Source organism: Rhipicephalus microplus, chromosome 1, assembly GCF_043290135.1.
Source record: "Rhipicephalus microplus isolate Deutch F79 chromosome 1, USDA_Rmic, whole genome shotgun sequence".
NCBI lineage: Eukaryota > Metazoa > Arthropoda > Arachnida > Ixodida > Ixodidae > Rhipicephalus > Rhipicephalus microplus.
The window spans coordinates 277,179,525-277,194,956 of record NC_134700.1 but is presented as its reverse complement, the minus strand read 5'-3'; the positions used below and the strand labels follow the sequence as shown (position 1 = coordinate 277,194,956).

General features: G+C 43.4%; 1 protein-coding gene across 1 annotated transcript in view; it reads left to right on the top strand.

Annotated features, from left to right (window-relative positions):
• The window catches only part of LOC119188237 (gamma-tubulin complex component 3 homolog), a 40,361-nt gene that overhangs the window by 10,738 nt on the left and 14,191 nt on the right, over positions 1–15,432 (top strand). The window contains exons 12-16 of the mRNA XM_037436173.2: positions 6,332–6,442; positions 8,072–8,159; positions 10,428–10,555; positions 10,799–10,863; positions 12,764–12,899. Of these exons, the coding sequence (XP_037292070.2) occupies positions 6,332–6,442; positions 8,072–8,159; positions 10,428–10,555; positions 10,799–10,863; positions 12,764–12,899 (528 nt within the window). The remainder of the gene's footprint in view (positions 1–6,331; positions 6,443–8,071; positions 8,160–10,427; positions 10,556–10,798; positions 10,864–12,763; positions 12,900–15,432) is intronic.

The following is a 15,432-nucleotide window of genomic DNA, read 5'->3' as shown; positions in this document are numbered from 1 at the left end:
AAGAAAAGTCACTTTTGCCGCAAGGGCGAAGTGATAAATGCAATAACAACAACTTGGAATATAACGCAGATTGAAACGTGCAGCGCGCTGCTCATGCACTAATGATGCACGAAAACAACATACACAGGACGAGAGCAAACTAACAACATTTACCGCTCGACATCTAACGTGCTGATTAAACAAAAACGAGGCATGAGACTTAATCACAGGTACAGATACGAGTGTGAACTAAAAAGAGCCCCAGTTGTTACTTCGCTGTGTTTGAAAAGCGTACTCTTTTCGCAAAAGGCGCCTGTCCAGTGAGCAAAGTGATCTTTGTGCGCCCTGCAAATGCAATCGTTCCGGTCAAAGTCAAAGGCATGCGATTCTCCCCACAGAAGGATAAGTAGCGCGCGCACACAAACATCTAACACCCCCCCCCTCCCGTTCACGAGGCAAAATACGCGTCAGAGATAAGCGCATCGGCGCTTCGTGATGAGCTGGCGGCCGCGTGCGGGTGGCTTTTTTTTCTTTCTTGAGTTTTCATATATATATATATATATATATATATATGTATATATATTGCAATATTGCAAGGGAGTTTAATAGCGACGCCAGGTAATAGGCAGGCAACCGGTACGGACAGAAATGTCCGTACCGTCTTCACCTTGGTTCGACATATCGCTTAAGCGTCTTAACAATAAGAAAAAGCGATTATATCGCTCGGCTAAACTGTCTAACAGCGCGAGCGCTTGGAACAAGTACCGCGGAACGGCAAAGGAATTTGAATCACTCGCTGCGAAGGCTAAGCGTTCTTTTTTCTCTTTTACATTACCTAATATATGCTACGAAATAACCCTAAACAATTTTGGAGAGCCATTAACCCCAACCCCACTAAAACGTTATCCTTACTTGATGAACACGGTGATCCTATTCCAAAACATGTTACCCCTCAAGTACTAAATACTGCCTTCTCTTCCGTATTTACCCCTGAATCTTGCAGCCCGCTTCTAGACTCCCCATTTCTTGATCATCCTGTCGTGCCAGGCATTACATTCGATTCATACGGTATTGCAAAACTAATTGACGAATTGAAACTAACGTCATCTGCAAGAATGGATGGCATCAATTCCACAATTCTGAAAAACACCAAGCCTATAACAAGCATTATTCTTTCGCACATATTTCAGCAGTCCATCTCTTGCGGAGTGGTGCCGGAAGACTGGAAGCTTGGTAAGATCATTCCTGTCCCGAAAAAAGGTCTTTCATCTTCACCGAGTAATTATCGCCCCATATCCATCACAAGTGCATGGTCTAAATTAATGGAACACATAATTTATTCCCACATAGTAATTTTTCTACGTTCAGTACATTTCTTTCAACCTAACCAACACGGTTTTCAAAAAGGACTTTCATGTGACACTCAACTCGCCCTGTTCGTTAACGACCTGAGTTCTAGCCTGGATAATAACATACCTGTAGACGCCATTTTCATTGATTTCGAAAAAGCCTTTGACAAAGTTTCTCATAACAGATTATTTTTGAAGCTTTCACACCTTAACCTTAATTGTCTTGTTTCTAATTGGATATGTGACTTCTTGACTAACCGTAAGCAGTTCGTTTGTGCTAATAACCATCGCTCCTCCCTATCCGCTGTAACCTCCGGCGTACCTCAAGGCACGGTCCTTGGTCCTCTACTATTCCTAATCTATATTAACGACCTCCCCAATAACTTAGCGTCTAACATTCGTCTGTTCGCAGTCGACTGTGTCATTTATCGTCCTATTCACAATTCTAACGATCCTGTCATTCTACAGTCTGATCTTTGTTTGATTCAATCATGGTGCGAAAAATGGCTGATGTCCCTTAACATAAAGAAAACTTGTGTCATTTCCTTCCATCGCCGTCAATCCTATTCCTCCAATAAATACTTCCTATTTGATTCTTAAATAACAGCAGCTAATTCATGTAAATACCTCGGTATCACTCTAACTTCAGATCTGACCTGGTCATCCCACATTATGAACATCATTAATGACGCCAACCGCGTGCTTGGCTATCTCCGAAAAAACTTACGTCTAGCCCCACCTTCTGTTAAACTTTTAACCTATCTAACACTAGTCCGCCTGAAGCTATAATATGCATGTGCCATCTAAACCATGTTATCGGAAGCCCATCGTCTTTCATGCCGTATCAGTCATACGAAAACGGTTTATCCACCCCGTGCGCATACCACTGCCCATCACTCTTCATTTTTTGTGCAAACATCAACAGAATGGAACGATCTTACTGCTGACATCGTGCACCACTCCAGCATCGCCCATTTCAAAGAAGCCATCGAACAAATCATCTGTTTGTGAACTGTCTACCTCCTCATGTAACACCCCTTGACTGGGGCCCTTAAGGTATTATAAATAAATAAATAAATAAATAATGCTCAAGCAGTCCAGCGTCTACAGCTCGTGCGCCCACTCGCGCTTCGCACTCCGAGAGAGATGGTCCCACTAGTCAGTGCCTTGCGAATTCCCCACTTCAATACCCCGGCGACGAAGACGAGCCATCCTGGCGACTCAAGGTGACGAGAGAACAGGAGGGTCGTAGCAGGGCTTGAGGCGATTGACGTGGACCGTCTCACGACCAAGCCGGCGCTTTTCCGTGGATGGCATGAGTGGTTCAATCACATAGGTGACAGAAGAAGGGTGCTGTATGACGCGGTAAGAACCCGTATACTTCGGTGCAAACTTGGGAGTCAGTCCAGGAGAGTGGAAAGGCAGTCGGAGCCACACGAGAGAACCGATGGGGAAAGTGTTCTGAACAAGATCACGGTCGTGGCGATCTTTTTGGAGGGCTTGATTATCGGCTAAGGACCGTGCAAGCTGACGACGCTTTTCGGCATGTTCGGCCATTTCAGAAACTGGGCTGAACTCGGAGGCATCAGGATTGTATGGCAGAATTGTGTCGAGTGTGCTGCATGGGTCACGACCATATAAAAGAAAAAATGAAGAAAAGCCCGCTGTTGATTGAATCGCCGTATTGTAGGCATACGTTACGAAAGGAAGGACAACGTCCCAATTGGAGTGGTCGGAATCAGTATACATAGCGAGCATGTCTCCGAGGGTTCTATTGAAACGTTCCGTTAGGCCGTTCGTCTGAGGGTGGTAGGCTGTTAATGTGTGGTGTACCGTGCGGCATGAATGTAAGAGCTGCTGCAGAACTTCGGACAAAAATACCCGGCCCCTGTCACTCAGGAGCTCCCGTGGTGCACCCTGACGAAGAACAAACCGATGCAAGATGAAGGTTGCAACCTCACGAGCACCAGCCGAAGGTGGCGCTGCCGTTTCGGGGTACCTTCTCAGATGGTCGGCAGCCACAATCACCCATCGATTACCACCAACAGAGCACAGTAGCGGGCCGTATAGGTCAATCCCAACACGGTCAAATGGGCGTGCAGGACATGGCAAAGGCTGCAGTTGACCGGGTGAATGAGGGAATGTCTTGCGCTGCTGACACAGGGAACATGAGTGAATGTGTTTGCGTACAAACGTGTACATACCCCGCCAGTAATAACGTTGGCGGATCCGTTCACACGTCTTTAGCGCACCGGCGTGTGGGTGTTGCGGCTCAGCATGAAAATATTCACAGATATCAGAGCGCATATGACTGAGTATGACTAGTAGCCATTTACGACCCACCACTTGATAGTTGCGATGGTATAACAGGCCATCTCGTATGGCGAAATGTGTTGCTGGGCGGTGAAGAGCACACGGGTAGCCGGAAGTTGATGCGTCAGAAAGCATATTCAAGAGCGAGACAATCCAAGGGTCTTTCCACTGTTCGGATGACATGTCTGTGACGCTGACGGCAGAGAGGGGAATGTCAAGGGCTGATATTTCCGTATCATCAGATTTCACGGGTGATCGTGAGAGCGCATCTGCGTCGGAGTGCTTTCGCCCCGATTGGTAGACGACGCGTATGTCGAATTCCTGGAGGCGTAGTGCCCAATGTCCGAGCCGACCAGAAGGATCTTTCAGTGAAGCCAACCAACAGAGTGCGTGATGATCTGTTACCACGTCAAAAGTTTGGCCATACAAATAGGGGCGAAACTTGTTTAACGCCCACACAATCGCCAGGAACTCTTTTTCTGTAACAGAATAGTTGGCTTCTGCCTTAGTGAGGGCGCGGCTGGCATAGGCGACCACGTACTCCGTAAAACCTGGTTTGCGTTGCGCGAGTACTGCACCAAGGCCGACGCCACTTGCATCCGTGTGTACTTCGGTCGGCGCAGTAGGGTCGTAATGACGCAGTACGGGTGGTGACGTAAGGAGTTGGCGAAGCGTTGTGAAGGATTCGTCACATGCTTCTGTCCAATTCGAAAGATCTGCAGGGCCAGCAAGGAGTTTGGTGAGCGGAGCGATGATGGAAGCAAAGTTCCGGACAAACCGACGAAAATAGGAGCACAGGCCCACAAAGCTCCGTAGTTCTTTAACTGTAGTCGGCTTAGGAAATTTGGCAACAGCACGAAGCTTGTCAGGGTCGGGAAGGATGCCGGCTTTCGAGACGACATGACCAAGTATGGTGAGTTGTTTAGCCCCGAAGTGACACTTCTTCATGTTAAGCTGGCGTGTTAACAAGGCAAACACAATAACACACCCAAGGTGGTGTCGCCTATGCTTGACTTATCATGAGGGCCCCCGACGCGCAGCCCGCGGTGCCACGCACCGGGGACCCACGCTACAGACAACCGTTCGCGGCAACCGCCACGAGCAGAAGAGACGAGCTTATTTCTCGCTCGCGGTTACCAAGGCTTGTCGCCGCCGCTATATCATGATGATGATAGTGGTGATCAACGCGAACACAATATGCCACTTACCGCCCGGTAGTTGTAACTCGAAATGCAGCTTTTGGGCGAGACACATGTGCCACGCAGCGCAAACAACTTCACAGGGGGTGTCAGCACCCCCACATGGTTTGGAGGGGGGGGGGGACACCCTCGTGCATGCGACCGTGGGGGCGAGAACGGCGGCAGCGCCGGCTCGTGGGGTGCAGGCCCACCTCACGCGCACGCGGCCAGTGTGCGCGTGATGTTCACCCCACGAGCGGCGGGGCAGCCGCGGAAGATGCACGCTCATACCAAAATGCCAAAATGCAGAGCAAAATTCTTAGATTGACCATGTGGAAAATTCGTTATATCAAGGTTGTCTTGGGCTGTTATTTTGTTACATAGAAGTCGCAAGAACATGTGCTTCTACAGAGCGATGGCAGGGAATATAAAATCTTCATTATATCGAGGAATTCGTTATATGGAGGTTCGTTATAATCAGGTTTACCTGTACCACTGACTTAATACGCTGTCTTTGTAATTATGTATAGATCAAGTTTCTTGCAATAAAACAGGCATGGTTAAATAATAATTTTAAAAAGCGTGACTGTCTTTTGCTCTCTGTGTGCAAGCAAGCCACAATAACATGAAAAAATGTGTGGAAAAAAGTATGCATGGAAGCAATAAGATATTACAATGGGCAGAAAGTGCAAGTGTCATGTGTTGCAATCAGTCATCGGGGTCACAAAAGCAGCAGATAAGTTGTTTGCTTAGACGCTGTCCGATCACGTCAAGGTAAGCCAAGCCTTAAGGCTTCTTGTTACGCACTTTCAGCATTACATGGCTCAGGACAGTGTGTGCTTGTGTGGTTTTCTTACTGTGTGACACAAAGATGAGCTTGACCTATGTATGTGAAGCATCTAATGCTGAGAACATAGTTGCTGTTCACTGTATGTGGGAATCGACAGTCTGTAGAGTTTGTTTGAATTCTGCACAGCTGAGATGACTCGTCAAAAATTTGACAAAATGCAGCAGAAGCCGACTTGTGTAACGTGTGCAGAATGTGACAAGGATATGTGTAGGCTGCAGAACAACCTTAGTGTGCAGGACAAAATTAGTCTTGCAATCTGAAGCTTATTGTTATAGCGATGTCTAGCATGTATGGCACTCTTCAGTTACCTTGATAAAGCTTACTGGGCCACTGCAGTGTTATGCAGTAATTACAACGCTTTGCTGCTGGCCGGAAAGACATGTACGATTCCAGCCCAGGCAGTCACATTTCGATTGAGGGGAAATACTGAAGGCCCGTGTACTGCATCTTCTCAGTGCATGTTGAAGAACCCTAGGTGGCCAAAATTTCCACAGCCCTCCTCTATGGCGTGCCTCAAAGTCATATCATAGTTTGGGAGTGTAGAACCCTAGAAATAATTAGGGTGGCATAAGTTCAACAGTACAGCTTACTGGAGTGGGGTACATAATTAGAAGAAAGCACGAACGAGCTTCGGTATCTCTTTGCTGCTATGTGACACGCAGTTCTTCATCGCCGCCAACGCTGATGTACCGGTGGAGAGCCTTTGGCAAGACAAGTATCACCTGCGCAAGAGCATGATGCCGTCATTCCTCTCGGAAGAACAGGCCCGGAAGGTGTGCCTAAAAGTCTGTCTGTCTTTCTCAGATTTGCTGCCTGACGGGTTCCACCTCGCAAATGTTCTCCAATCCTATGCCCTTACTCATGTCTTCCAAATGTTATGCAATCTGTGTATGCTCAGCGAGAATCTTCATCAATTAACTGACAGCTTAACAGCTGTTCGCAATATCGCTCCTAAACGCTCAGATACTGTATTTTTTTGCAGGAGAACAAGAAATGCCAGAAAATACTATATTTTATTACCGTATTCACTCGTGTAATGAACGCACTCGCATAATAAACGCACCCCCAACTTCAGTCGTCAAAGTATGGATTTTTTTCTCCCCTCGTAATGAACGCACCCCCTACATCCATCCACTGCAGTCCCACTAACTGACACATGCTGTCTCCTTGCCCGTTGGATGTCTTTCATTTTTTATCATTATGCCAACCCACCTTGGCTTGCTCCTTCCCCCACTTCGCCCGCTCCCGAGCACCGTATTGTTTTTCTACTTGTGTGCAGCACATCCCCCTCTTTTTAAGTTATGTATGCTCCACAGTAGGGTTCACGAATGGTGTGAGTGTAGAGACATTACAGCTGATAAGCACACAGCGAGCAAAGGTCACGAAACTGCCCGCGCGAACCGGCGGTCGCTTTCTGCAAATACGAAACTATAAGGCCCAACCACGTGCAAGCGAATTTCGAGTGACGACGATGACAAGATTTGCTGTTGCCATGGTTGTCACAAAGGCCCATTCGTGGCCATCACTTTGCAGGTTTCTATAAAACCAGAAAAAAATTGCTTGTTGCCCAGAAAAGAACGTGACTATTTTCGCAACATGGTAGCACCCCTGATTCTCGCTTCGGTTGCAATTTGCTCTTCGTGCTTGATATCTGCGCATGCGTCAAGGAATGCAAGATATAGGCTACATTTTCTACAGTTTTCTCATGTGGACAGTATTTTGTCGGTTATCTGGTTATTAACAGTTTGTTTTGATGCTTCTGTAATATACCTTGCTGCAGTGCTGGTTGCTTGCTACAATATCAACAATGGTGGCATGGTCGTCGTGCGAGGTTGCTGCGAAGTTAGCAAAGTGCGTTGTAGTGCATGCTTCTGGGCGCCCCTTGAGATCATGGCAGATACCACTGTTAAGGTTAAACGATTGCGAGGAAATATAGCCACTAAGTGCTTTTATGGCAAGCGCGGGCGGCGCAGGGGCAGCTTGCAGAAGATAGCACAATCACCTACCGAAAATGAGTGAAGTGCAATGAAGAAGCTGTTTCCAAACAATGTACGCATATGTCCATTGCAAAAGGGTAAACGACCTTACTTTTTTTTTGCAATGCCACATTTTTTCTCATCTCGAAAAAGTTTTTATAAAGTTTTCCCCGCATAATAAACACCCCAAACTTTGTTATGATTTTTCAAGAATAAAAATGCATTCATTACGTGAGTGAATACGGTATTTCTTTCGAAAACCCATCTGGTAAAGTTCTTTTATGTAAAGAATATTGAAATTAAAACACAAAAACTCAACATCTCTTTTTCTTGTTCTAAAGTTATTTCATCTAGAAACGTATCCTAAATTGCAAAGCAAAGCCACCTTCACTGTGCAAGAAAACATTGTTTTCTACTTCTGTGCAGATTCTGTGCACAGGCAAGGCAGTCAATTTCTTGCACCACGTTTGCCAGGATACCCCGCAGCAGGCGGACCTGCCTCCACCGAATTCAGGTAAATTATCAGGCCTCTACGTGCCTGGATGACATGCACTGGTTCTGTGAGCTTTTTGCTGTGACCTCACTCAGCAGAACAGCATCTTTGAACTCTGTAAAGGGGTACTGACACCAATTTTCTGAGCTGAGTTTTCTCCGTCATATAAATATCCTGTACACAAAGACGGCTGCGAGCAAACGCGAATCTCAGTAAATGCTGATATTTCATTTTGACATTAAAGTCGACCTTTTTTTTTTTGGCACACCTGCTGACATGATACTCTCGTGACGTCTGGCTACAGTGTTAAAAGGGGGCAGACTGGTGGACCAAAAAGTGACAAAAACATTCATTTTTAAAAATTTAAATATCTAGTTTCTGCTAGTATTTTTCGATGTCTGCTGGAAATTTTCACACACCAGGAAGTGGTAATTTATTTGTAATGTCATTCTAACTGCCCAGATTCTTCGTTCTGTTAACATGCAGAAGCTGCGAAAAATTAGGGAACTGACTTCGAGGCTTCTTCATAACTTGCCGGCAACAGTGTCTGAAGCTCTGCTACGAATCTACGAGCACCTTTATGAGGATTGCAAAACATGCACACCATGATTGTTGCTTTTTGAAGAAGTTGTGTGTATTCAGTTTTTTCATTTTTCTTAAAACAGTAAATTTACGACTGTTAAATTTTGAGGCCTCAATATCTCTGCAGCTAGGGCAGGTATAACAAATCTTTTTGCAATGGAAACCTGTATGTGTGCAAGTATGGAAGCAGAATTTAGAGCACAATCCTTTTTAGTTAATTACTCATCGAAATTGTAACACATTTTCAACTGCTTTTGAAAATGTATAGTTCATTTTACTATAAATTAACTAAGAAAGGCCTAAAAACAAAAAAACTCTTGCATGATTTCAGTCTATAGTCATTAGTATATGTTGGAATATCTTAAATATCACTTTTAATTAAGCACATTTTTTCTATTGTGGCCTTAAACAATAGGTGGTGAAATTAAGTTATCTCAGGAACAAAAGGAGTTACAGGAAAACTAATTAAATATTTGAAATGAGCAGAAAGAAACTGCATAATCCTGTGCAGTTTGATCAAGATCACTGAATAAATGAACAAAAAAATGTCCAAGACCAGTCTGCCCCCTTAATTCTGGTGACTTCATGCACCGGTACGGCTAGTTGTGATGATTTTGGGTATGAAAACATTCAAAATGGCCACTTGTGGGTTACTAATAGAGTCAATGTTGCGTAGTGAGCATAGAAACATCATATCTTCCGCAAGTACACGAAGAGCTTACACCGTGTCCTATTGTCAGGGTGCAGTAGAAATCGAAACCTAATTTTTTAAAACACAGTAGACTCTGAGTAAACGAAAATCTCCTAAACAGAACTGCTGTTTAAATGGACCAAATTGCCTCCAGCATGATTTGTTTTATACTTGGATTCACCACCCTTGTTCATCTCTCAGTAAACGGAACTCCTGTTAAACGGAACACATTTGCCTGGTCTGCAGCAATGTTGACGCCACGTTGCTAGTATGTGGGGAAAGCATTACCTCAATGTTGAAAATGTGATTCCAAGCGTTGCCATATCATCCTGAACGTTACAAGAAACGTTATCATGTGATCAAAAAGGAGAACATAAGCGCTTTTAGGCAACGTTGCTGACTTGACATTTGGGCACATTCATTCAACGTTGGGATAACATTCTGCGTTACTTGGGTTGAGGTTTCATTTAACAGGACTACTGTAGGTGAATCAATTTTTCCAGGTTCAGTCAAGCTTACCAGTACATTTTCTAGGCTCTTTGAGAGCTTAGTCTTTCATTTGATGCGAAAATTCCACAACTCAAAATTTTCGTGCCGGTACCCCTAGAAGGGTTGATGGTCCATTTTTTGTGTGCTGAATTTATTGTATTCCTGCCCTGTTTTAGAATTATGTTTATAGGTTATTCAAGGCATTCATATCACTTCTTCTAAGGGGACCCTGAAAGAGGTCTTACAACTTTTTACATACCCATTGATCTGGTAGCATTGATCCTTTTTAAAATTGTTTGCAGATGCTCTCATTACAGTCTGTAATTTACTATATAAGGTTTTAAACATGAGACTTGTGCTTCCAAGTTTCATGCATATAATGGCAAGCAGGATTTGCTGCCTCTTAGCTTTCATTTCAAATTCACACTGGATGTAAGAGATGCGCAGCTTCTGATTTTTTTCGTAGTGTCCCCCATTGTACCTTGATTAGAGCGTGTACATAGTATTTTGTGATGATTCACATGCAGTGGAGTGCCTCTTGAATGACCAGCCAGAAGGCTCCTTTATGGAGTTCTTGGAACAGGCTTATCACACACGCAACTGCCACATTCTCTCTGTGCTCAACACTCAGTTCAAGTTCAAGGAGCACTTGCAGGTTGGTATTTCTCCGCAGTCGCCGCACCCTATGCTGAACGCTATGCTGAGGAGTCAAGTCGCATGATCACATGCATCATCCTGATATTTTAAGTAAATTTCAAATGTGCCCAAGGCAACCATACCCCTTCTCTAAAGGCTTGTTTTCAAAGGCTCTTTTTACAGTGATGTTGTTTCATCTTTTGAGTGTTGCAACTGTCAACTAATGGTGAATCAAGCTCATGTTGACTGTATTCTTTTCCAGGCCTTGCGACAGTTTCTTTTGCTGGGTCAAGGAGACTTTGTCCGCCACCTGATGGACGTCGTAGAGTAAGTTGAGCCTCACTTCATATGGCTGCAGGGTAGCTGTCGTGAATCAATCAAACGAGTTATGTGAACAAACACGAGGAAGCTGGGCGTGCCTATGAAACAGAAAATTGCCATCCAACTGTTTTTAAATAGACAATATTTTTTTATTTTATGAATATGACTCGCATGTCTCACAGTTTTGCTACAGTTTAACATGAGTGGGTATGATATGTTTAGGCGTGGTCAAATAGAAAATTTTAGGCTTGAAGCGAGGAGTGATTTGGTTCGAATAATTGTTAATCAATTTAGAGTGGTATATTACATATAATTATGAAAAATTAGCATAGTTGTCATAATACCACTAACATTTGCAATATAGATATTTTTATTGTTAAAACAAAGCATATGCAGATGTTATTCTTTTTAGTTCAAAGGAAGTGGAAGCAACTCTTGATTATTAGCAGAATTTTACTTATAAAATACGTTAAGTTTCAGAAGTCACAATACTTAGAGCATAAAAGCCGGCACAGGAAGCTTTTAAACGTAAAAAAGGAAGAATTGATATGAGGGTATAATATGTTCATTTAAGCTAGAAATGGGGCTTCGCGGCAGTACGGTTTTTCTCTGGAAAGGTGCATTCACGGTGTAGCAACCCTTCCACAGTAGTGAAACCACATTCACAAGGGAGTTACATGTGGACTTCTATGCCTGTTCCTTCATTTCGAATACTTCAAAATTCCTGTTAATTTAAATTTGAATCAAACCGAATTCTAGTATCATAATATTTGTTTGAAGTGCTCGTATATTCGCACAAACCTACCTACTTGTGTTTTATTGTGATATAGTTGCCCACTCAATGTTGCCTTCTCTTCTTAAACAGAACTGATATAACTGGCTGATTTTGACTGCTGATTTTAATATCTTTGTTCCAATTACCATAAAAATTTTCTTGTCAGAATGTTGTGTTGCTTGAGAAAATAAAGAACCTGCTGATGTGCTGTTTCTAATGAACTGCTATGCACAGTTCCGTCTCAAGCCTGCGTTATTATTACTGTTGTTTCAAGTAGTAGACCTGTCAATAAACATTGACATCAGCAGTGCAGACATTCAATTTTAAGAATATTTGTTAGGCATGTGGACACGTATAATGATCTATAATACAGATCAGGGCTCAAATTGTCTACTACTGGTAAACAAGTGTTAAAGTGAAAGACAAATTTTGCAAGCAGTTCCTAATAATTATGGATGTCAAGGTGCTCTCGCTTCATGTCTTTAAGGTACAGATTTGTGAGAGTGTAATCACACTGGGAATATTGTTAGGTTAAAAAAAAAGAGAGAAAAGAAGTTAATGTTGTAGTCATATTGGGTAAAATAACCAAGAAGTTCTCCACGCTCATTGCCTGGTGTGAATTTTATTAGAGATACTAAAGAAAGAAATGATTTTTTGGTTTGTAGGTAGCCCTTCCACAATTTTAAAAGCACCGCTCTTGCCGTCACAAAGCTCGTGGTAGGCTCGGAAAGACAAAAATACAAAGTATACAAGTTGCAACACTGCCTGAGGTTCCTGCACCAACACTTTAAGTCATAGATTTCGAATGCATCTACAAGGACCCACATAATCCTTTATTGGTAGGAGTGAATTGAATTGTTTTATAAGAAAGTGAGAGACTTTGCTAGGCCACTTTCGGAAAGCTTTGTGTGAGCCAGTGTGGCCTAAGTGCTATATAATACTATCCATGACCCATGACAAGTGCTAGGTTTTTAGCGTGAAATACGGCAATGAAACTCTGCCCTATATTTTTCAAATAAAAGATTAACTGTGTTGTGCTTTATTGTCCCTACAGTGAGATATCAAAAGCTGCTTCACTGGTGTGTTGATTAGTGCGTAGTGTTGCTTGATGAGTTTCGTATCCCCCCGCAGTAAACAGCTCAACCAGCCTGCCCAGCTCCTGCGCGAGCACGTGCTGAAGGCAGCCTTGGACGAGGCTGTGCGCACCACCAATGCGCAGTTTGTGGACCCCGACATGCTGAAGAGGCTCGAAGTCAAATTGCTAGACGTAAGAATAGCATTAGTTAATTGATGGTGAACATGGGTGACTAATTTTACATGATGCAAAAATAAAAGGGGCGGTGGGGGTGTTATCTCAGGTTTTTCTGCAGCTGCTGTCACATGCTAATATTCCCATATGCTGCAGTAAAAACCTCATTCATTAAAATCCTATGGGACCACAAAAATGTTCAAAGGAAGCAAATGTCAAAATCTCCAAGGCCATGAAAAAATTTTGATGTGTGCTTGCTATTTTAATACCTGCTTACCAAATCGACATGCAAAGCATGTTCTTATTTTGCATAGAAGCAGTGTGGAAGCAGGAGCTCTGGCCACTTCATAACTGATTAACATTTGTAGCAGCAAAGGTTTGGGATGGGGTGGCCGCAGTACATGAACCGTGTCTTTGTGCAAGATGTGCTCTTCGTTACTATGTGCAGATCCCAATTAACTTTCTTCCAGTGAGCAGGATGGCAATAGATTGTCCGATTGCACGAATTTAGAGATGCCGTATGATCGTAATCATCACTATCGTGCTTGCAGCATGCCAAGGACACAAGTGACAGAGTTTGCTCTGGTAAATGTTTTAGTTGGAACAGCAAGATGCCAAGTTGGGCCTTTATGGCCCAACTTGCCATCTTGGAAACTTTATGGCCTGTAGAACTAATTGTACATGTGTCCGTCATGGCGACAGAACAGCTACGATTAGGCTCATTCGAATAGTAAATTTTAGGTTCGTAGCGAATAGTGATTTGGTTAGAATAATTTGGAATTGAAGCTGAACAGTATATCTCACATATTATAAAGGAAAATGAACGTTTGTCATGACCAAACTAACCTGTGCAATATTTTTTTTTTTTAATTTGAAACAAGACATGTGCAAATGCCATTGTTTTTGTTTCTAGATAAGTGCAAGCAACTTTGAATAGTGTAGTTACTCGCATAATGAATTCGCCTTTTTTTGGAAAAGTTGACGCCAATTCGTGAGGAGGGTTCATTGTACTGGAGAAAAAAAAAAGTCACTAGAGATATAACCTCGAAAATTTCGTGAGACGGTATTAAGAAACTCGCTGTCCAACCACTGCTGGCTTTCAATTCAGTGGCAGGTCTATGGAGCCTCTAAACCTATTTGAGAACTTGGCTTGCTGTAAGGGGAAAATGTCCTTGTTTTGGCCCGCGAAATGTGCGACAAACCTTTACTGTAACTCCAAGCTCTTGTTTTTTTCCTCAAGAAAGGGAAAGAACACAACCATCTGTTTGTAGCACGAAGCCACAAGGAAATCCATACAGATTTTTCAGAAAGACAGCCTTTTAGTTTCCGAAAATTCGTCCTGGTCCGGGGTTCGAACCCGAGACCAACGTCTTTTCTGGGCAGTAGCTCTGCTAATTGAGCTAACCAGGAAGCTAGCAATTGACAGCGCGAGGGCGAATTCATCGACAACTCGTAGCACATGGAAGCAAGCACTGCAAGTATTGTTTGCACTCTGATGGAAGCAAATTGCTAGATGCGCATGTACTGTGTAGTGTCCATGCAGATTAAAGAACGCCAGATCAGGATGTATAAATGACCAGAGCCCACCACTAATGCATGCCTCATAGTCATGTATCATGTTTTTGGCATTTAAAGTTCCACAAATTATTATTGGCAGTAATTGAGCTTGTGAGTAGGGCAGAAAAAATTGGGGGACCCTTAAAGGAGCACTGACATCAAATTTCATGATCTAGATGTGCCCATCATTCGATCGCTTGATATGCATAGGACTTCTTGGCCAAATTTAAATGGTATATGTCGCGTGGAAGTTATTTTAATTCGATGTCAAACTGCGTAGAAAAGCTAAGGAGGAAAAATGAAAAATTGACTGCCCTGCAACATTGACACTAGTGCTACGTGTTTGGTGTGAAACATTTCACAAATACCATCCTGAGTGACGATGCCCTAGTAGCGATGACATGCACGATCCTAGTGTTCTTATCGTGGCGCCGACTGGCACCGAAGCGCAGAAACGCACTCGCTCGTCGCGTCTTATCTTCGTCGCACCGGTTTGAATAATTTGTTGAAATTATCAAGATAAAAACCACCTTTAAAAGAACGGTGAAAGAAAAGAGCATGATTTAACGTGTGCTTATCGGTCAGCATGTCAGGGAATTGTTGTGAGTTACAGGTAAGTGGCAGTCGTCTAGTTCGAAGCACGGAAAAAGCGCAATGGGGGGGGTCCTTCCATATCACGTGTGCGTTACACATCAACATGACCACAAGCTTTCAAAAGTGAAACAGCGTGTAGTCAGATATCATCGCTAACAAGTAACACCCAGGTATTGTTGAATTTTAGTTCATCTGTAGACTTTGCATCCACGTAAAAGTGGTAGTACCGTGTTAACTGCGAGAAGCTGGATAGGTGGGGCCATCTGGAAACGCAAAAAAGAACCTGGAAAGCAGGAAACGTATTCTATTTCTCCGCAGATGCTCATTGGCGATAGCTATATCGCATTGACCCCTCTGCCTATACCTGAATGCTTTGCACGCCAAAACTCACAAATATAGC